Here is a 21,823-nt window from a genome sequence, read left to right as displayed (position 1 = left end):
GAATGGGGCCAGCACCTGGGGGACTGCAGCCCCACAGCCTGCGGAGCAACAGCCATCGGGAACGACGACGCAGCCAGCAGCAAACTGGACAGACTCTTTAATACCACCCATGCTGAGAACATCCTGTGCTTGCTGCCCGCCCTGGGAACAGCCAGCTGCCCGAGCCTCTGCCTGCATCCACTCTGGGGGCAGAGGGGCCGGGCAGCTTGAGAGGGCAGGGGACACCAGTCAGGCTGGGTGATCGCCTGGGACAGAAAGGAAAGACACAGGCAGGAGATGCTTTAGCCAGCTCAACATAGAGAAGAGCATTTAAGAGCTCTTCCAGTGCTGCTAAAGCTGCACAAGAGCAAAAGCCCCTTTCTCCCTTGCCTGCCAGCTGTGCACCGGGCAGAGCCCAGCACCATCCACCCTACAAGGCATTGCTGGTCACGCTGGCATATAGCTGCCTCCAGCACCCTCTCCTTTAGAGTTAGTGGGGGAAACCCTGGGGCAGCTCAGGGAGGCTGCAAGGGCCAGCAAGCCTGTGTGCAGGGCAAGGCCAAGGAGAGGGCACCCAGGGTCCCCAGGCCCCAGGGGCAGTGCTATGTGGTTGTCCCCCAGCAGTCTGGCACCTTCTTTCCCCAGCCTTCACTCAGCATCTTCAAAGCAGCAAGCGCTAGAGACTGCCATCTCCACACCCAGGGGAAGATCACAGGTGCCCATTGCAGGCAGGATGCAGGCAGCACGCTGTCAGTCTGCGGCACTGGGGTCTCGCAGGGCCACGGGATGGGCAGGTGTCTCCCCTGGCAGAGGGTGCTGCAGGGAGGAGATGACTCCAGCAGGAACAGCCCAGCTTGCCCAGGGGCCGGAGGCACTGCTGGCTGCTCGCAGGAGGGTGCAAAGTGGGGTGCGGAGGGAGTGGGTAGTGCCATGACAGGACTGCCACTGCCTCGCTGGGCACCACCATCTCCGTCCCTGCCTCCCTGCAGTGCAAGGGGCCCAGGCTAAACTTTCCCAGGTAAAACCCATCCTCCGAAGGCCTTCTCCAGATACCGGGCTACTGCCAGAGTTAGGTGGTCATTGTAGGAAGCTGCTACTAGCTGGATGCCCAGTGGCAGGCCCTCACTGCTCAGGCCCAGCGGGCACTGTGTCACCGGCAAGCCCAGGACGTTGAAGATAGCTGGAAGAGAGAAGGCTACATCAGACAAGCACAGCAACCGGGTAGGCAGCTGCTGCCAGGCATGGCACCAGGCTCCTGGAAGCTGGTCCTTGATGGCGCGGCACAGTTGTGGCAAAGAGTGCAGAGACATGACAACAAGGGCACATCACTGTCCAGAGATTCTCAGCGCTTACATCACATGTGCAAACTGCACCCACGAGTGATGACACATGCATGTGGCACCTGCTGTGGCATGCCAGGATCTGCTTTGGGACATTCCTGCCCCAGACACCATCCCTCCACTACTCCGAAGCCAGACAGTATTGCAACAGTGCTGGCATCAAGGAGCACACAGGAGCTCTTGGGTGCCTGCTAAACCACAGCACTAGCTGTAACAGTGTGAACGCGTTCTTCTGAGGTGGGGCAGAACACCCCCCCTCCCCAAGATCAGACATCTCAATCAGACCTGCCTCACCGTGGACAGTTTTAAAGCAGGGCCATAATCCTGGCCTCATGTTCTGAAGCAGCCAGACACCCCTCTGCACTCCAAAGCCCACTGTCAGTGATGGAAATACCGTGGGCAAAACACTCTGGCTCCCAGCCTGCACTGCTGCAGTGGGTGTGGGCATGCCTGCATCCCCTGCCTGCACCCCAGTGGAGGATTCAGAGCTGCTCACCTGTGTAGGCGAAGTTGAAGGGCATGCATATGGGGGAGTGGTGCCTAGGAGCTACGGTGGGGTGGGAGGGGTAAAGAAGCACCCCATCCGGCCCCAACAGGGCCTCCATCTCTTCCTGCAGGCTCTTCCCCATGCTCACCAGCTTGGCATTCCCACCAGGGTTGAGTTTCATCACCTTCTCTGTCAGCCCCAAGGCTGCGGGGTAAGGGCATGAAGAGGAATAGAGAGTGAGAGGACTGTGGGTTAAGCAGGTAGAAAGCGCATCGCACAGCCACACGCAGCATCCCCCAGCTCCATGTGGGGCCTCCCAAGTCCCCCTCCCTGCTGGCACACCGGCTCCCACAGCAAATTGCCCCCTGCACGTGGCATGGCTCTGCAGGCAGTGTCTCCCCAGCTACACCACTACACCAGGCTGGTGTAGTGACACCAACCGTCACTACAAAAAAAAACAAACAAACCAGTCTGAAGCTGCTCAGCGCAAACCACGGAGTCCCTTTGCGAGGCACTGGAAGGAAATCATTTTCATCTAACAACTCGCACGCCCTGGGGCTCCTCCCAGCCTTACCGATAGCTGGCAGAGTGTGGGAGGACATCCCCACAAGCCACTTCATCAGCTCCCACAGCGGCCACACCGGCTTGCCGTGATCCCCCAGCAGGTCCGTGAATAGCTGTGCCTCCTGTAACACACACACACGCTTCCTCCATCAGCACCACCAGCTAGCGCACCATGGGAAAGAACAGGCTGATAAAAGACGGAGAAATATCCAGCTGTCCAATTATCCTGACACAAGCTGTTCCCATTTTCAGACAAGTGATGCCCATCACGAGTGTTATGCAGCTCTAGCGCTAAACCAGAGCGGCAGCAGGAGCATGTCTCCCTGCCAGAGACAGCAAGAAGGGGACCTCACTCTGCAGAGGGAGAGCCCCACAAAGCAGGACCTTTAAGTCCCTTTCCTCTGACAAGATGCAAGGGATGATGCTCTAGGTAATGTCTCCTGGGGGCATTTATTGCTGTTATATGGTGTGGGATCAGGAAAAAGGAGGCAGAAGGGGCCTCTTTAGCAAGGTGGGGTTGGTTTCCCTTTCACTGATGCCTGTGTGGCAGGAATGCACAAGGCATAACACTCCTGAGAGTTTATTTTTGCTACAAAATACTTCCATGCATGCACAGAGCATGGTGCAATGGCTACAATTCAAGGAAAGAAAAAAAAATAATAAAAAAAAAAATCACGCATGCAGGCCTGCTGCTGAAAAGCTGCTAATCCACCACCTCAGTCCTGCCACCCTAACAGGCATTAATCCCAACCTACAGCAGCACAGAGGTCAGAGAGAGGCAGGATGCTACCTGCTTGGTTCACTCATGAAATTGCACAGAAAAGGTCAACGTGCTAAAGTGGCCTCTCCCTCCCTAAACCATGTTGCTCCTCTGCTGGGAGCCACATCATCACCTCATGGGAAAGCAAGGGAGAAAGGGCTGTGTAGCTTTGGAAAGAGACGAAAGGACTGGAGGGACAAATGGAGCAGAGAAATCCCCTGGGCAGGTCTAGGAAGCCTACAGCTTTCCACGGCTGGCTCCAAACAGCTGATTCTCCTCTGCTGATGCCAAATTTGTGCCTTTGCCAGCTTGGTCTGACATACCTGCCCATCGCTGTCCTTGGATGACATCATGGCTGACCAGATCTGGAAAGAATACTTCATCTTATGGATCACCACGCGCTGAACTTCGACCCCCAGCTCACTTTCAAGGTGCTCCACCACCTAAGGGGAAGAGTGGGAAGGGTTTGCTTCCACAAGGACATGATGTGCTGCAGTCAGTCCATGGAAACTAGGGACAGAAGAGAGCCCAGGAGCAGCTTCTTTTGACTGCCAAGCAGGGGATCCTGCAGCTCCTGCCTGCTCCCCTCTGCCCTGAGCAGTGACACCTCCTCCATCCGATAACAACCTTGGAGCTCCATGAACAGCCCTCCATGCCACCTCCAGTGATGCTCCAGAAGAGCACCGAGAGCATCAGAGAAGGTTTAAATGAAAACCGAAAAAGTCCTTTGCATGACTAAATGCCAGGCAGCAACCCTAGGAAGATTGTGAACACACACCTGTCCCTTTGCTGTGTGATGTGCCCCCTGAAGGTCTCCATAAAATGGGCAAGAGATGTTACGAAAGCAAAACACGGCTATCACAATGGAAATTGGACCAAAAGCTTTGCACACCCCAGTGCACTCTAACATAGGTGTTGTTGGCATCTGCCACTGCTCACAAGACTTCCCCCTTGCTTCTTCTTTAACACAGAAGAAGAAAGAGTTCTTTCTGCCTTTTTTCCACTGGTAGCATATAACCAGGACTCAAGGCTGCCTCCACAGCAGTGTAACCTGCAGCCCTCCATCCCGAGAGCCCCTGCAGGAACCATGCACAGAGCAGCTCACCTTGCCCCCAGGGACTGGTCTCCCCAGGTTTTATCTCCAGGCTTACCCCAGTGAGGGTCAGCCTTCATTCGTTCTTACCTTCTTTTGGGCCTGCAAAATCTCCTTGTCCACAGGCGACACAAAAATGGACCCACCATCATGATCCATGCAATGAAATTTTATTTTTTCTAGTGATACCTCTTCATCCAGCTTCAGCCTGGGAAAGGAACAGCACTTTGCTCACCAATCTGTCCTTGCTCCTCCCCTGGCTGCCAGAACTGCTCACATGCTTTGTTAACACGCCCTCAGGAGACCTGATCGGTCCTCAGGACACCCTGCACTACTCATCAGGGTGGGAAGGAGAGTCCCAGATGCCTGCTGCCCACAACCCACCCAGCTGCTTGCCCACCCCATCAGTCCCAGCTACTTCCACACATCTGTTGCGGTTAGACAATCCTCATCTCTCAGGATGGACCTTGTAATTAGATTGCGGCCATGACTGAGGTTGGGATTGCACCACAAGAGCTGTGGAGAAACAAAAGCAGTAACGGAGAAAGAAACTGTGTGCAGGCTGCAGCAAGAAGCAGGACCTGCCCAGTCTGCCCCATCTCCACTCTGCTCCTTACTGGTACCTGTGCATAAAGGGCCGCTTGGTTGCGCAGACCTATGAAGAGATCAAATGGGGCCATGGTGTGGGGTGTAAAAGTAATTATTTGGCAACAAGAAAAAGTACACGTGAAACTCAAAAGAAAGGCCAGCCCCAGGAGGGAAGGACCTTGCTGATGGCACTGGCTGGAGCAGCACGCAAAAGAAGTCTTCCTCCGAGGAAGACCCGGCTGACCATGGCTGCCTGTTCCCCAGAGCACATGGGTGGTGGGAAGGACAGCCCTGGCTGCAAGGGTCCTGCTGAAGCCAGGGCTGGAGGAACAAGCAACCTGGGTGGTGCAGACCTGTCTTGTATGCTAAATAGGGACCAATATGCTGTGCTGACCAGAAAGTACCCGAGGCGAACTCAGAGGCTCAAAGCAGTGGGAACAACTTACTTGTTGACTCCAGGACCAGCCATGACCCTCAGCATAGGCTCCAGGTCCTCCGCATAGCGGCACATGGGCCCTGTGCACAGGAAGCTGGTCCGCACCCCTTGAGCGTTTGGGAACTGACCATCATTGGGCACGACGCCTGCAAGCACAGAGGGAGACACTGGGTACAGCCCCGTGAGCATCTGCAAGCACTCAGGAGCATCCTCCAGCTGGGGCAAGCTGTGCAGGAGGGTGGCCTCCAGGTGCAGAGGGAAGCCGTCGCCCCGGGATCACATGCATCAGCAGTGCTTGCAAGCTGACGGTAAGGTGCGTAGGGTGAGGAAAGGAGATAAAGCACCCAGCCAGGACACCAACTGCCAGGGAAACACCCCAGCAGCAGATCCTGACCTTGGGAAAACATCCCACGCTGAGGATGCAATACCAGGGGTAAAACACCTCCCATGTTCTTGGCCTTCTGCCACCAAATGGCTTCCCACTGCCAAAGCCAGGCTGTGCTCAGGCAGTGGGCTTGTCCCGTGCAAGTAGTTGCCTGTGCCCTTGCAGCAATCCCACTAGAGAGGAGCACAGGAGTGCCCCAAACAGGTTCCTTCCACACCCCACATCCCCACCTCCCGACATTTCTGCTGAGGAGGAGAGGAGATCCCCACACCTGCTTTACCTGTTGTGGGTTTATGGCCGAAGACTCCGTTGAAGAAAGCAGGCATCCGGATGCTGCCACCGATGTCAGAGCCCACACCTATGACTGAGCATGCAGCTGCCAGGACACCGCCCTCCCCACCTGCATGGGAGAAAATACAGCAAAAATCCCACAGGCTCCTAGTACAAATCATCCAGCAAAGCAGAGCATCCCACAGCGGCCACTTCACTTTGCATGCAGATGGGGTGGGAGCTGCCTTGGGTTTAGCAGCATCTGGGGGACAGCTGGGGAATGCGGGCCAAAGGGATTTTCCTGCTGAAGTGCCACACCAGCACTGCTGTTTGTGTGTAGAATAAAACAGAGCGAGCTGAAGCGATGCTGGGTATAACATCCAGGAGGTGCGAAGTCATCGGGCCTCCAAATGGCCTACTGCACTGCCCAGGAAAGAGGCCTGCTGGCTCTCCAAGAGCCCACCAACAAGTTAAAGCAGCATGCAGATGACCTGGGGGCTCTCCTTCCTTGCTGCATTTTAACCTGCTGCTTGTGCAGGACTATGCTGAGGTGCTGGAGCTCACCTGAGCTGCCACCCACGATCCTCTGCAGGTCATAGGGGTTGTTGGTCCGGCCGTAGACCCTGTTGCTGGACTCGTACCACATGCACAGCTCGCTGCAGTTGGTTACGCCCAGCGGGATGGCACCAGCCTGCTTCAGCCGGGACACCACCATGGCATCCGAGGTGGCAATCACATTGCGGCGGCTGACCAAGCCAGATGTGTTGGGCATCCCTGTGGTGCCAAGATCGAAAGACGGAAGCAAGTGTCAGGGCCAGCTCCCCCGAGATGACCGTGGAGGAAGCAGGCTGCAATAAGCACGTCTGCAACAAGGGCTGCTCCTCTGCAGCGGTGCAGCCCCTGCAGCATTTGGGTGCTTAAGGAGAACACGGACACAGGAGCCCAGGCAGGACGGGGTGCAGGCCATGGAAAGGGAAGCTGCTTCCCCCTAAGCGCCCCGCCACAGCCACCCACCTCCCTGGGAGCATGCGGCCAAGAGGCAGCAAGTCACGACCTGTGCAGCTGGAGAGAAGCGAGGGCAAACCCACCGTGCAGAGAAAAGGCCTCCTTGACGGTGATGGGAACCCCTAGGAAGGGGAACTTCTCCTCCAGGTAGTCGTCGCCGGGGCCCTCCGAGAGCAGCTTGTCTACCTGCCGCGCCTCCTGCAGGGCCTCCTCAAACCTGAAAGGGAGCAGCGGGGGGGGCTCTGGCGCTTCTCTCCAGCCCGGCGGGACTGGCAGCGGGCAGCCGGCTCCGCAGGCCGGGCAGATGCTACGTGCACCGGAGCAGGTAACGTGAAGGTCAGAGTCCCCGGGCTTTAGCACAGACCGGCGCCTTTGCAACGGCCCCAGGTCTTTGCTTCTGCGCCCGGGCAAAGCGCTGCCAGCCGCGCCGTGGGGCGCGCCCGGGCTGCACCGGACCCGCAGCAGCCCGGCCCGGGGCGGGCAGCGGGGCCCGGGGAAGGCAGTGGGGCCCGGGGAGAGGCAGCGGTGGCGAGCGACCGTCCCTGCGCCTCCCCGCCTCACCTGTCCTTAACGACGGCGTTGATGAGGGGATTGACCTCCCTGATCCTCTCCACGTACGCCTCAACCACCTCGACGCACGTCACCTACAACGGCAGGCAGAGCGGGGACCGCGGTGAGGTGCGCGCTCCGGAGGGTCGGGGGGGGGGGGGGGGGGGGGGGCGGGTCGCGGGGCGGCCCCGGCACCCCCCGCCGCTTCCCGGTGCCGCTTCCCGGTGCCGCTCGCACCTGCCGGGCGCGGAGCCGCGCCGCCAGCTGCCGGGCCGGCAGCAGCAGGAGCGGGCGGCGGGGCGGCGGGACGGCGCGCGGGGGCGCGGCCGCCACGAGCCCCAGCAGCGCCAGGCAGGCGCGCGAGAGCAGCCGCAGCAGCAGCGCCAGGCACCGCTCCGCGCGCGACAGCGCCATGGCCGCCCCAGCGCCGCCGCGGCGGAAGTGACGCCGGCGCCGCCCGCGTTGCCGCGGCAACGGGCCCCGCCGCCGGGCCGTGCGGCTGCGCCGTGCGGGGGCGGGGCCGACTCCGACTCCGCCCGCCGCAGGCCGTCCCGCCGGGCTGACGCGGCCCGCGGGGACTCGCCTCTCCCCGCTCGGGGGCGGCGGGCGGCGGGCGCGGGGCGCGCACAGCGGCCGGGGGGCGCGGCAGCCCGGTGAGGCGGGGCCGGCGCCATCCGCCGCCGCGGGGAGGCCGCCGCCGCGCTGCCGTGGGCGAGGCGCGGCAGGGCCTGGGGGGCACCCGGAGCCTGGCCCCAGGGGCGGCCCCAGGCACGCCCCTCTGCCAGCCTGCGAGGCCTGGAGGCTGCCCAGCTTGCAAGGTGCCATCTGATTACGTTGTTCCTTTGCATTTTAAACACCGAGCTTCGTTCTCAAGCTTTTCCCCTTAAAGAAGACAGCCACTACCATGCTTATTTTCAAACAAGCACCGAGTTTTGTCAGTCGCTTGGTCACAGGACCTGGGAGAGCACTGGACAACCCTCAAGACAAAATTTACAAGAATCGGTAATACCGGGGAAGAAAAATCATGTGTTTTAAAGCAAGTATTTAGCAGCATCTGAGCTGGCCTTATCTCTCTTTCCTTCCACATAGTTGGCAATTAGATTATCAGTGAAAAGCAAGGGAGATAACGGGAGACGTTGTTTGTGAAAATCTTTTATGACTGCGAAGTCAACAAGTTAGTCTTTACAAAAATGATCTGCGGCGCACACACCCTAGGAGGATATCGGGCTGACCTCTGTCCCATAAAAAACAAAGCTGAACACAAAAGGAAAGTCATCTTGATAATAGCTCTGTTTTTTACAAACTCATCAAAAAGACTTCCCCCCCCCCCCAGGTCTAATGCAAATGGAGGAGAGAAGGAAAGGGAAAGCTGCTTTCCCTGCTTGGCATTTGTTTCCTTTGCCCTAGGAAAGCACAGAAAGCTGCTCCATCCGCTGGTGGGTCCAGTCCCAGATAGCTCTGAGGGGCTCAGGAAGGCACCTGCAGCTGTACAAGCTGGGGGAGTCCTGTAATCCCATAAGCACAAGGGAAACTTTTGTCCCCCGCTGATTTTAATCACCCTTTTCCTTGGCAGGTCTGCCCTGGCCATGCACACCAGTCAACCTGGGGACAGGTTGCGTGCAGCACTGCGCTCGTTGCTTCCTCAGGAAGGCCAGCCTGTGTGTGGCTGACAGCGCAAAGGTGGGTTAAAAGCTGCTTTTTCCATTTCCCTGACATTGCTGGAACACCTGTGGCCTTATCAGGATCCTTATGTAGCCTTTGCCTTTTGCCCCACGATATCTATGCACTTGCACACCCTCAGATTACAATAGGTACAGGTTGGAAAGGTTTGTGCCTGTGCCCTAACCTTTCCTCACACCTGCATCCCTGTGCAATCGTGGCTTAACAGAATCCTAAAGTCACCTCCTTAGGAGAAGCTGTAAGTCGGGACTTGTTAAAACCTGGCTTATGAAATCTTCTGGCAGCATCAGCAGCTGCATCTTCAGTTTCCGAGATCTGGAACTAGGAATGACCAGGCTTCCTCCAAGGACGCTCGTCCTGGGTAGGTCAGCTGTCCCACTGATTTCTTCCAGAGCTAGAATGGTAAAATGGGTCCTCTGAAAGGAACCAGGGAGAGAATGTTTCTCCTAAATGTAATTGCAGCACTGCTTTTGTCATTTTTTCCTCAGTCTCTTGGTGAGTTTGCCATTTTTTCTCCCTCAAGCCCTGCCAAAACGTAGGCAGAGAGGGGTACAAGCAAAATCACTTCTGTCCTGCGTGTCTGCTTCCTTTGCTGCTCAGGAGCTTTAGCAGAGATCTTCCTGAAGCAGCCCAGTTCTGGTGTCTTGTTTTCTGTGGAAAGTATCTCCCTTAATCTTTGTCTTTCAACTTTCAAGAACAGAGCTTTGAAATTCATACCAGATCAGCTGCCACATACTTGGCATGACCTCCTCGAATCCCTGCTAATCACACTGTATACCAGCACTGCCCCAGATAGCAGATCGTGCTGTTTCTCATTAGGTCAAGCTGGTGAGCTTTCTGGGAGTCGAGCCAAAAGAACAGTTACCATAGTTTATGGTAGCCCAGTGGAGCTTTCTTTCCATGAAAAATGGAAAAAATGGAATAGAAGGTGCTCTAGAAATAAATCACCGAGATCTGGAAGCCTGAGGTCAAAATGATTAAGACTGCTTTTCAATTACCAGAACCAACCAAACAAGAAAACACCACCCCATACACACACTAAGAAGCCGGTTAATTCAAATCTGATTAAAAAGCAAGCAGCCAAGAGCAAGGACGTTGGAAATACACAACGAAGCTCACACGTCCAAATCTGTCCCACTGCTTTATCCTAAGGTACAGCAGCTGGTAAGAAGGAAAACATGATTCAGGGTCTTGCGCTCCTGGAGTTTATTTGTGTCATTATCCCCAGTCGTTTCATTATTACCAAAAGCTTAAAAAACCACAAGAGATTAGCAAGACCGTACGGGAAGTTGGAGCAGTTCTGCTCGCTGTATGTATGTATGTTGTAACCACTAATTGGCCAGGAAACCATGAAATGGGCTCGGCGGCTCAAAGCTGGTGGGAAGCAAAGAGGCATATGCTGATCAACAACACCATGTTCTGGCTGCCTTCACTGAGCTCACCAAAGCTGTTTTGGATCTTTTCCTCAGAAAAAAATACCTTTTGGGAAATTAAAAGACAAAAAAGTGCCTGACAGCACAATTCTTTCCTTTACAAAACGAGTAATTTAAAACTTATCCTTAAAATAAAGCTTCAAAAGGTAACTGTGTTCTGTGTAGGGCAGTGCTGGGGTGGGGGAAGAAGGGAGGGACATTTAAAGGTTCAAATTTAAACCCAGCAACTCAGATGCTTAATTCCCAGATAATCCCAGAATAAAGTTAAAATATGGTTCCTGCGAGCCTGCTCTTAACCAGATCCACCACTGAGGGATGCTGTGCTCTGCGTCTCAATCAGCTGTCGTCTTGCCAGCTTTTCCAGGAGGCCGGCTGATGTGGTGTGGCTGTTGAGCACCCGTGTTGTGACACCCAGGCTGTGGAAAGAATGGTCTCTGATGCTGCCTTGCCTTGCTCTCCAGCAGCAGTCACAGGCCCTAGCATTGCACAGGAAGGCAGCTGCAGGTCCTAGGTGCACACAGAAAGGTGCTCGGAGGCCCCTGGGCTGCACAGAATGGCCCTCGGAGGCTCCTTGGATGCACAGAGGGGCACTTGGGGCACCTTGCATGCACAGAACAGCCCTCGGAGGCTTCTTGAATGCACAGAGGGGCACTCGGAGGCCCCTGGGGCACTTCACCAGTTTCTGCAGCCTCCAGTGAAAGCAGGATCTGTCAAGCTGCTCCCTCTGAGGCTGTACATCTTCCCCTAGCTGGGATGTCCAGGGCTGCGTAGGGTGGGAGAGAGGGCTCCAGGGAAGCCGCTGGATTTTCCTTCTTGCAAAACAATGTCTGAAGTGAAGTGGCAGACCCTGGCAGGCACACATGAGGCATTTGTTGCTCCGTGTGATGGGAGCAACCTGCTTTCTTCAAATGACCCTGACGTGCCTTGGGAAGGGGATGAAGACACACTGCTCCTTTTGGGAATCTCAGAGCCCTGCTGCCCGGGAGCGAGACCTTACTTTGCCCAGGGTGGGGAAGGAGTCTCCTGAGGGAGCAGGCGAGGGTTGGGATGGGGCCAGGAGACTCTTCCTGCTTTCCAGGTTGGATTTGTAACGCCCTCCTGAGATGCAGGACAGGCACACCATGCACCTTCAGAGCAGTGAAATATCTGTCCTGGAGCTGTGGCCACGTTTGAGGAAGACAACTCCAAGAGCCTGTTTCAGAAGCCCTGCAGGCAGAAATGTTGCCTGGAGCTCCCCTGGGCCAGGGCCAGCAGTGAGGGCAGGAGACAGGGGACAGAGGAAAGAGGCAACTCTCTGGGGAGCATGGAGGAAATTTTGTTACATTTATTCAGGTGCTTTGAAAGCAAATATGTTTCATCTGTACTTTTGACATCGAGCTGAGTAAGCGCAGAGGGAAGCCAAGTTGTTTTCTCTACCTGCATTGCAGCCTGTCATGGGGATGGAGTTGCCGGAGGTGTTTGGAGAAAGCCCCCCTGGATCTGGAGCATGGAGCAGCCCCTGGGGACATCTCATGGTCCATTTGCTCCCTGAGACTGTTTGGGAAGCTGTTCTCCTTTGCTAAAGGTGTGGGTATGAGTGGGTGCCCATGCTTGCCCTGCAGTCCCCAAGAGGTGGAAAAAGTTTTGCCATCAACACCCTGCGCTCTGTGGCGATGTTGGAAGCACATTTGGAGGGCCTGGCTGTCACTGAACCTGGTGGGGATGGTGCAGCCCCTGGTGAGCGGCGCTGTCAGCGCTGGGAGGGAACCCTAGCCTTGATTGGCACTGGGCTTTGGAGCTGCTGGAGCTGTGGGCACAGGGACACCATTTCCAGTTCTGGTTAAAGATACAAAGAGTGGCTTTTTCCCCCCCTGAGACCTTGTCTGAAGAAGCAGGGGCTGGGCTTCAGCTTCATATACCTCCAAGGGCTGCCACAGAAGCTGGGGGCTGCATATGTGTCTTGATCAAGAGCTGCTCCCAGAAGGAACTGAGTAGCAGCTGGGCATGGCAGCCACTGCTGGGCTGCTTTTCTTCCAGGAAATAAAAACTGGAGCAAGCCACAACTGAGACAAGGCGGTACTTGATTTATTTACTGCATTGTTTATTTAACTGCTGCTAACAGCTCTGAGAAAGAGGCACCCCCTCCTTGGCTCTCCAAATCTTTGTCTTTTCCTGCAGCAAGCTCTTGCTAGCTACCAGGCTGCCAAGTTATCCAGCTTGTCACTCTGATGGGTGACGGCAAGTCCCCCAGACACATGTAGATGATGTAGTTGCTGCAGGAAAACCCTGTGATGACCCACCAGGCCAGAGCAGTGGGGTCTCGGCTGCCAGGCACAGCTGGTGCCTCCTCCTCACAATCTGGATGGGTGCAAGTCTGTCTGGTTGTGGGGCAGGCTGTTGCTGTGGGACAAGGTGGTAGTGACTGGCATCCCCCTGCCTGTTGCAGGAGCTGTCTTTGCAGGGATGCTCCCCAGGAGCTGATCTGGTGCTGCACAGGTCTGGGTAAAACACTGCTCTGGGGCCACCACCTGCAGACCCACAGGCAGAGCAGCCATGAGTTTTGCAGCCAAAGCTCCCCCAGCTCGACCACCATTGCAGCACAACTGTAGAAGGGATGGGCCAAACCAAGCCTTGCACGGCGCGGCTGCCGGTGTGACTGTCCTCTGGGATGCAGCTGGACCCGCTGGCGGCGGGGAGGACAGCTTCGCTCCAGCGCACCGCTGTGGGTCTGGGAAGACAAGCGCTTTCTGGCTCCCCTTGCCCGCTGCCACCTCCGCGGTGCTGCTGAGCGCCCCGGGCCGGGCCGGTGCCACGGGAGGTCGCTCTGCCACCACCGTTCAGCATCCCCGGCCCCTGCCCCGCCGGGCCGCAGCTGTTCCGCTGCACAGAGCCAGAGTACACTGTGTTCGCCCAGAGTCCTTGATTAAACAAAATGTTTATGCATGCCTCTGCTCCGACGAACATCTTGGCTGGCTTGCACGAAGGCTGCTCTTTGCTGCAGCTTCAGCTGCACTGGGGCATAAACCCCAGATGCTGGGGGGTGGGTGGGGAAAGGTCCCTGCTCCAGGAACCCCCAACCTTGATCCCTGTGCCCGCAACCCCATGATGGGCTTTGGCTGCTGGGATAGGCTGCTGCCCTGCAACCCCTCGGTACTAAGGGGAGCTGCTGGCCCCTTTGAGGGTCTGGGGTGGGAGGCACACTGTGCTGCTTTACCCTGGGGGGGTGGTGTGGTGGTGTTTGACACCCACCCCATTAACCCACTGCCCCTTTCTCACTTGAGCAGGGCTTTGGGGTGCATCTCGAGATTTGAGGTACAGCTAAGAAATTTCCTGGGCTCCAGGGTATCTCCAGCAGAGCAGAACACTGTTCCTGATGCTGTGCCTTCTTAACCCTCCTGGTGACCAGCTGCTGATCGTGACCATGCACATGCACTATGGGGTAGGGTGGGCCATCTCCAGCACTAGCCAGGGCAATGGCAGGGCTAACCCTGGTTTTCAGGGCTGGCCTGACTGCAGCTCCATGCCCCCTGTCCTGTCCAGCCAGCATCATCTGGGATGTGCCTGCTTCCTTCCCTGCCCGAGGGCACTGTTTGTGCCGTTCTGGACATCTGAAGTTAACTGGGGACAGATGGGATCTCTTGTTGTGTCATCTCTCAAGCAGCATGCAGCTGCCTGGCCTATGCCTGCACCACAGTGCTCAGCCAGATGTGTCATATTCATGCTGTTGCTCCTGCTGATACCTCCAAACCCCTGAGGGAGTGGGGAAACTCCACTCCCCAGCCATTTCCTCTATGGGGAAGGAGCACCACACCTTGGACAAGGAGGGACCCGCATACTGAGGTCATTTGCAACCCCACCAGGTGTAACCAAAGCCAAGGAGAGGTGTCTGGAGGTTTACAGGGAGCTCTGGATGCAGATGTGACTTGGGGATGGATACTGGAACTGGGACTTGCTCTGTGGACCCAAGAGTTGAACAGGGCCTTGGAGACTGGCACTATCCCGTGTTTGTGTACATGCTAGGGTGTGCTGGAAGAGCTGCGTGAGATGGAGCATCCCAGTTGTGCAGAGTTTAACAACCTAATACCACAGCTAGGGATGGGCAGGCAAGGAGGCTGAAAGAAACTGGTGGGATCGGTGCCAAACTCTAAATCTTTTGGCTGGTAGTTGGGTGATGGGCACCTAGCAAGAGACCAGTCCTGTAAGGAGCAGGGAGAAGGGGTCTGCAAGACTGAGACAGGCCCAGTGGTGACGGTGGCCCTGCACTGGACTCCCAGCTGTGACTCACTGCCCAGGGCAGGCTGCAGGATTGTTTCCCAAGAGCGCTGGCTTTCAGCTGAGCCAGTTGCCCAAGTGCCTTGTGTGCCCGTGCCAAGCTGTGTGCCATGGCCCTTGCGAAATGGTGTTGATAAACACTCTGGGACATGCCAAGTCCTGTGAGACCACAGCTGATGTGCTTGGGCTGCAGGGAGTGCCCGCACGGTGAGAGGAATTTTCCACTGTCTCCAGCAAGCGTGTCTGACCCTGCTGCGGGACTGTCCCCAGCAAGGCAAAGACTTACTTGCTGGTGTCCCTGCTGCCCCTGTCTGGCCCTATAAACCCTGCCATGCAAGGGCTGTCCTAGGCACAAGTCAAGGCAAAGGGTGGTTGGGTCACCTGGGGCATGATACCACCTGACAGGACTGGGCTGGGGTGCCACCATCCCCAAGGCAACCCAGCCACCTCCATCTCGCCACAGGGCTGCTCTTCTGTCCTGGTAATGAACTACTCATTCACTACTTTCCCTTTTCAAGTTCATGGCCCAAGCTGGGGTGAGCCCTGCACTGCTCCGGTCCCTGTCCCAAGGACTTGCCTTTCAGTGATGCTGGTCCTGTTCACATGCATCCTCTGGGGCACTGGGTGACCCTTTCCAGGGCTCTCCAGGCTGCCTGGGTCAGCTCTGCCCTGCTATGTATATTGGAAACATCTCAAAGACCAGCAGGTTTGTAGTATGAAAAGGGTGTGTGCTCCATGCTAAAGCCCAGTTTAATTTGACCAGCTAATAGCCTGCAGTTGCAGCTTGCTTCATCTGCCCTGCAATCCCACTGTGCTGTCAGCAGACGCATATGAATCTCTCTGTAAGTGAAGGCTGAGCTTTCTCCAGGGGCTGGTCCGGTGCTGGGGAGGGTCGTGTCAGGCAGTGCAGACCTGGCTTGTGCATGGTGCCACGTGTGTCCCTGGGCAGCTCCTCTCCCCCATTGCAGCCTGGCATGTGCTGCACCCCACATCTGCAGGGCACTGGCATTTCAAACCCTGACATCATATCTGGCTTTCCATGAAGTGTCCCCAAGGGGCCAGAACTGTGCTGATGAAGGAGGAATGTAAAGGGCATTTGGAAAGCTGCATGTCCCTGCCGATTGCCATAAGCGAGCACAGCATCCACAGCTGCCTGGGCAGCAGCAAAGTCCAGTTATTTGGAGCAATGTTTGCAAATCATCATCAGCTGACCTCTGGCACAACGTGACCCTTTCCAAGGGCCTTCTTCCCCACACCATTCTGCGGAAAGCCATCAGCATGAGGACACACATGAGCCTGGCTGGGGTGCCCTGTGCTCCCAATAGCTGCAAGCCCTGGAGCAGCATGAGGCTCTCCTACCTGTGTCCCCCAGGCTGCTTTTGGAATGCTGTTGCAATGTGTTTTCCAGTGCTTCAGCTAGCTTGATTTAAAGTGGCCTAAGTGACAGAGATCCTGGCCATTTTCTTAGGAAAGTATTTCAGAGCCTGATGTGAAGCCCTAGTGTTTGCTGCAAGGCTTTGTTGGTACCGCTTGGTTTGCTGCAGATGCAGCTCAGGGGGTTCCGCTGTGGGTGACTGGTATTTGTTGATACACGAAACTGTCCCATGGAGGCATTTCTGCTTTCTCTCAGGTAGTGAGGTGGGGATGCACTCCTGTTCAGCAAGCTGCAGGATGACCTAGTGCTTCTGGGGTGCAGCAATGGCCCCACAGGAGTTGTAGACCTGCTTGGTTGGGGCTGGAGGTTTCCTCAGAGCCTCATTGCTCCAGCAGGGACGTGCCTGGGAAAGGCATAGCTTGAGTTCCTTCTCCATCAATGGGCAAAAGAGCCAACACCAGGCACTGGCCTGGAGAGAGAAGACATAGGGGATCACAGGTCTCCTGTTGCAGACAGAACGCCAGTGTTAAGGGCTCTGGGAGGACTCTCCTTCCCCTGTTTTTTCTTCCCTTCCTCCTTGCCCCACCCCCCCACCCCCACCCCCCACCCCCTTCCCTCCATCCATCCACTCTTCCCATCGCTTTCATTCCCTCCTTCTCTTTCGCTTCCTCTTTCTGTTTCTCCTTCTCTTTCCTCCCTTTCTTCCCCTTTTTTGCTCCCTCCTGGACTTGCCCCTGCTGCCATCCTTGTGCCCCTGTGCCCATCCCTCTGGTATCTGGGCTGGCAGCAGCAGAGCTGCTCACAGCCCAGGGTTGCTCATACCATTTTGCACCCAGCTTGTCCCCCCGCCTCATGTGTAACGGCTGTACCAGCCCAGCTGGGCACTGCTACGGCAGAACAGCACTGCTGCCTACTCTGACACTGGTGGCAGATCAGGCTCCCCCAGCCCTTCCCAAGTTCCTGCAGGCTTGAGGCTGGTGGGTGCTGGATCTGGGCACCGTAGGAGCCAGACCCTTGCCAAGACAGCGGCGGGGTAAGGGATGCACTCGCTGAGGGTCCTGCTGGAAGCACTCCCTGTGAAGGGCACATGCTGGCCCTGACGCTGTGCGGGGAACATGGTCTTTCGATGGAGACAGGGCAAGAGAAAGGGGGAATGTGTGGTTTGCTCATGGTGGAGAATGGCTGGGAGCAGCGGAGAGGCTTTTTTCTCTTGGCCCTAGCTTCTGGCATTGTGGCTTGTGCATGCAGGCAGAGGCAAGGGCAGGTGGCAGGGCACCAGCTGCCTGCACATTCTCCACTGGAGAGAGACAGAGCTTGGGCAAAAAGAGGCAGCAAGCCCCGTCCTGCCCCCAGATACTTGGGACATGGTGTTCTCTTTAAGCAATGATAAGGACAATCAATAATAAAAACAGGCAGCTGGGACACAAGCCCAGCCTCCAGCCGGTGACCTTCAGGAGCTGGGTTACTGGAGCAAGCGCAGGCGTTCTTGGCAGTAGCGTGAGCAGTGCCTCGTCGGGAGCAAGCAGAGGGTAAACACTGCTGCTGGTGGCTGGCAGCCCCATGGCACACCCCTAGTGCACAGCCCTTCACACCTCGGGGTAGCCTCCCCATGCAGACGCTGCTGCAGGAGCTCATGCACAGGCACACACATGCTGTGCACCTCAACAAAGAGCTAGGACAGCACAAAGCTCCCACGGATGCACAGGGGTGTGTGTGCTCCTTACCCTGCTAATAGCGCCGGCGAGCAGGCAGGCAGTGCGCCATACACATACGCACAGGGGAAGGCAGGGCAAAACAAGCGTCTGGAGTAACCCTGAGCACTTACATAACAATTTGCATTTACAAACCACTGCACAAACATGACCTACTCACAGAGATCATAGCCGATCTCAGCAAGATCCTGATAAAGCAGAAAAAAACCCAGGTCCTGGACCCAGCTGGTTGGGACTGTTTGGGTCTTGTGACGTGGGAAGGTTTGCAATGCCCTTGCTGAGCAGGGGCGGTAGGGCTCCAGCTCTGTGTAACAGTCTGGAAGGTTCGAGCTGGCTGAGGGCTGATGTGGGCGTCTGTCCTGCAGCAGGTTCTGGCTCTTTCAGAGCTTCTCGGAGCTGCAGCAAAGCTCAGGGTTTTGCAGTTTTCCAGGGGGAAAAGGGCTGGGGGGCCACACATGATACCAGTGTTACTTTCTGCCCCAGGAGGAGAGAGTCCCTACTCAGCCCCACTGGGATGAAGTGGCCTTTTTGGGGGGCTGCAATCAGAGGACCCCAGCCTCAGGCCAGACTCTTGCTGCCTGCTGAAGATACAGGCTATTTCTTTTTTTTGCTGTCCCAAGAGCATTTTCTTCTCCTGCACACAGCCATGGCAAGGGGTTCAGGATGTGCTATTTCGTGTCCTGTGTTTTGGGGACAGGGCAGCATCACCCTCATCGGTACTCTCAGTGGAGAGGCTCCAGCCATGGCACACCACAGCACTGGTGGGCACCTTACACTGTTCTCTCCCACTTAGGGTTCCATGGGGGCAGGTCCTTATCCCAGGCCTGAACATGACACCAGCTGACACCAGCTCCGCTGGCCCCATCTGTCAGTCCCTGCACTGCCACAGCTGTTTGACCCTCTCTGGGCATCCTCAGCCCTGTACATCTCCCTGGGTCCTGTCCCATCAGCCACCCTCAAGCAGATGTCCCTCCCTGTGCCTTTGCACCCCAGCCTGGGCTGCATCAGGACCAGCACAAAACCCCCAGCCCTGCTGGCATCACATGGAGGAGCTCCCTTGGTTGGGCTTTGGAGAGGTGAAGGCTCTTACTGGTATGGCTGGGAAGACATGGGCATCACGGCTCCCCTGGGGCAGGGCCAACTCTTGCATGCCACTGCTGCATGTGAGAAGATGAGCTTGCTCCTGCATGCAGCACAGGGCAGCTGTGTTTACCCAGGCGTGTGCTTTCCCCGTCCAGTTTGGGAAGCCCTCCGTCGTCTTCCCGGCACCTCCCGCCCTGCACATCGCTTCCTCTGGGCAAGCGAAGCAAGCCACCTGCTTCAGCCCTTTGAAAGTATCTGCAGCAAAGACCCACTGAGAAAAAGCCTAAAAATAGCCTAGAATAGTGGAGGGGGAGGGGAAAGGGGCTCTTTATCACTCAGCAAACTGCAGAACCAGTTGCTGCCTGGCAAAAATGAGAAAGGAGCTGGGAGTTAAAAATAACATCCGCTCTCAAGGAGGCAGCCCGGGCCACTGAGTTCCCAGCTTTTCTGCCGGCAGCCTGCTTACACGGGCAGACCGTGCTTGTGAGAACCCTGCTCACGCAGTGTCTGAATGCTGCACCCTGCTGAGCTCCCATCTGGGGGAGCAAGGGGACATGGGGACCCATCCCAGTGTTGGCTGGCTGCTCCCCATTGCTGCAAGGACAGCTGTTCCCTGCAGAGAGCAGTGGGACAGGGTTAGTCCCAATACACCAGGTACACCTGGTACTGATGAGCACAAGCTTGGGCTGCTGGGTTTCTAGCAGCTGCTGGCACGGAGAGCAGGGATGTGGCTTGGGAAGCCTGGGAGAAGCCATCGGAGTGAGGGGAGCTGGGCTGTGTGTCCCCCCAGCTGTGGGACAGCCTGCAGGCTCCTTGTGTAGCCATAATGGGAACAGCCCGTTCACCACTACAGCACCCTGAGTCTCATCTAGAGGATCTGGTGCTGCCTCGTGAGGTTCTGTTGCGGGAATGAGCAGCTTTTCATGGCAACTGAGGGAACCAGCTGCTTGCAGCCCATTCATAGCCAGCAGGCATGCGGGCTTTTGGATGCCTGTGGCTTGTCCTTGGAAGGTGCTGGAGGCAATCAGAAAGCAGAGTTACATGAAATCTCATTTACAGAGTCTGGTCAAGTGGATCCAGCAAATGCCCAGCACACGCTGACTCTCCTGTGGTGTGCAAAGGCCGGTTCATTGGGGTATGGAGCAGCGTGCCTAAGGTGTCTGAGAGCTTTGCTGAGCCGCCCCCACCATGGAGAACAGTGAAGCGAAGTGCTCCTGATGTCGGGAGTCTTTCCTCCGCTTGATCTCAAATGCACCTGCAGGCCCAGAGCAGCGGAGGAGGGTCTGGGCGAGCCCAGCTGCAGCAGTGATCCTTATCTCCCACTCTGTGCTGTTGCTTTGCTCCTCCCAAGGAGCAATGCAGCGTGCAAAGTGGTGAATAAATACCAGCGCTCTGCTCCTCATCCCGTGGCACTACGGAAACGCATCCCTCAGGAGCACTGCTGTTTCTGGTGTCCACAGAAACTGTTCCCGAGCCTGCAGGCAGCAGTCTGAGCAGCTCTGCCTTCCCACAGCCAGGACAGCCCGGAGCACTCTGCACCTTGGCTTCCTCTTTGGAGGAGCCTTATAGCTGGGAACGAGGGGACTTGAGGCTGCAGAAATGGGCTCTGCGGGAGACTAACCTCATTGCTTTTAAATCCTGCGGGCTGGGTTTTCGTTCCTGCCTTACACTAGCTCAGCATCTGGCCTGTTCCTCTTGTCTCCCTGCCAGGGGCTCCTGAGGAGCTGGTGGAAGTCATGAGCAAGTCAATAGCATCATGTGGTTTCTGTGGCGCTGGTCTGGGAGTATGCAGGAGTGGATGGAGGGTGTGCTGCTGGCACAGGGGAATGCAAAGCAGAGCTGGAGCCCGAGTCTGTGCCCAGAGCTGAAGCCTGAACCTGCCCTCATCTCAGACAGGTTGAAAAAAAGTCTACCCTGAGGCCACATGAAAGTGCATGAGCCTGTAGCTTTCTTGCTTCTCTGATCCTGTCGGTTCCCCAACATGCTTGGCGCAGAGCTGCTGAGGTTGCGCAGCTCCCCAGGACACCATGTTCTAGGTGAAGGCAAACCACACCGACTGCTGCAGAGCCTACCTTCACCTTTAAAACCCTGGCAGAACATGTGCCACCCCATTCCCACCATCGCCTGAGCAATCCATGGGGCTTTCTTGGTCAGCCCCCGGGGCTCTCCCCAGCCCCTGCTCATGGGGAGGTTGGTGGGCAGCAGGAGAGATGCATTGCTGGAACATGGTGGCTCCTCAGCTGGATGCAGAGAGTGGGTGTTGTGCCAGCCCAGGGGCAGTTTTTGGAGCATGGTTTTGGAGCTGCTCGTCTTTGCTGGCCTCTCTTTCCTTCCAGAGAAGCTGTGCCACTGCTTTCCTTGCCCATCTCACCCACTCTAGCTCCTGGACAGGGCTGCAGCACACCCTGCTCCTCACCTGCTGCTCGGTTTCAGCCTGGGGGTATTTCATCCCCCAGTGGCTTGGCACTGGGAGAGGGGTCTTGGCAGACTCCAGGGTGATATGCCTGGCTCCTGCTCAACAGACACCAGATCAGGCCCTCACCACAATCCTTTTGACAAGGGCAAAGCCTGTGGCAGTGATTCAGCCTTGACCCAACCTTGCCTTTGTCCCTATAGCTGCTTGGAAGCCCCCAGTTACTGCTGGGAGCTGGGACTCCGTGTCACTGGTTGAGATGCTCTGACAGCTGAAAGGAGATGTGATGCAGACCAGTAAGCAATGTTGGTACCCAGCTGTGGAAAAATGCCCTTCCCTTTGATTAAGTAGAGGTGTCCCCCTTTGTGAGGTGGGCTTTGTGCCACCCGAGGGGATGTCAGAGCTGTCGATCCCAGCCCT

The 21,823-nt window shown here is 56.6% G+C and overlaps 1 protein-coding gene and 1 long non-coding RNA gene across 3 annotated transcripts; one reads left to right on the top strand and one right to left on the bottom strand.

Annotated features, from left to right (window-relative positions):
- Positions 1-81: 81 nt before the first annotated feature.
- On the bottom strand, positions 82-7,903 carry FAAH2 (fatty acid amide hydrolase 2). Its single transcript, XM_055727220.1, has 11 exons — positions 7,694-7,903; positions 7,469-7,551; positions 6,991-7,124; positions 6,467-6,676; positions 5,913-6,032; positions 5,258-5,393; positions 4,314-4,431; positions 3,454-3,573; positions 2,381-2,492; positions 1,816-2,010; positions 82-1,159 (listed from the first exon to the last, which is right to left on the bottom strand). The coding sequence occupies exons 1-11, from the start codon at positions 7,868-7,870 to the stop codon at positions 984-986; spliced, it is 1,581 nt and encodes a 526-aa protein (XP_055583195.1). The 5' UTR covers positions 7,871-7,903; the 3' UTR covers positions 82-983.
- A 197-nt stretch (positions 7,904-8,100) lies between these two features.
- Positions 8,101-13,350, top strand: LOC106630932 (uncharacterized). Of its 2 annotated transcripts, XR_003558699.2 has the most exons (4): positions 8,101-8,458; positions 9,030-9,136; positions 10,138-11,901; positions 11,997-13,350. It is a non-coding gene; the product is annotated as an uncharacterized LOC106630932 (long non-coding RNA). The 2 variants fall into 2 exon arrangements; XR_003558698.2 differs by having other exon boundaries at positions 9,030-11,901.
- Positions 13,351-21,823: the final 8,473 nt, after the last annotated feature.

Source organism: Falco cherrug, chromosome 15 (genome assembly GCF_023634085.1).
Source record: "Falco cherrug isolate bFalChe1 chromosome 15, bFalChe1.pri, whole genome shotgun sequence".
Lineage (NCBI taxonomy): Eukaryota > Metazoa > Chordata > Aves > Falconiformes > Falconidae > Falco > Falco cherrug.
This window is presented reverse-complemented; position numbering and strand designations above follow the sequence as displayed.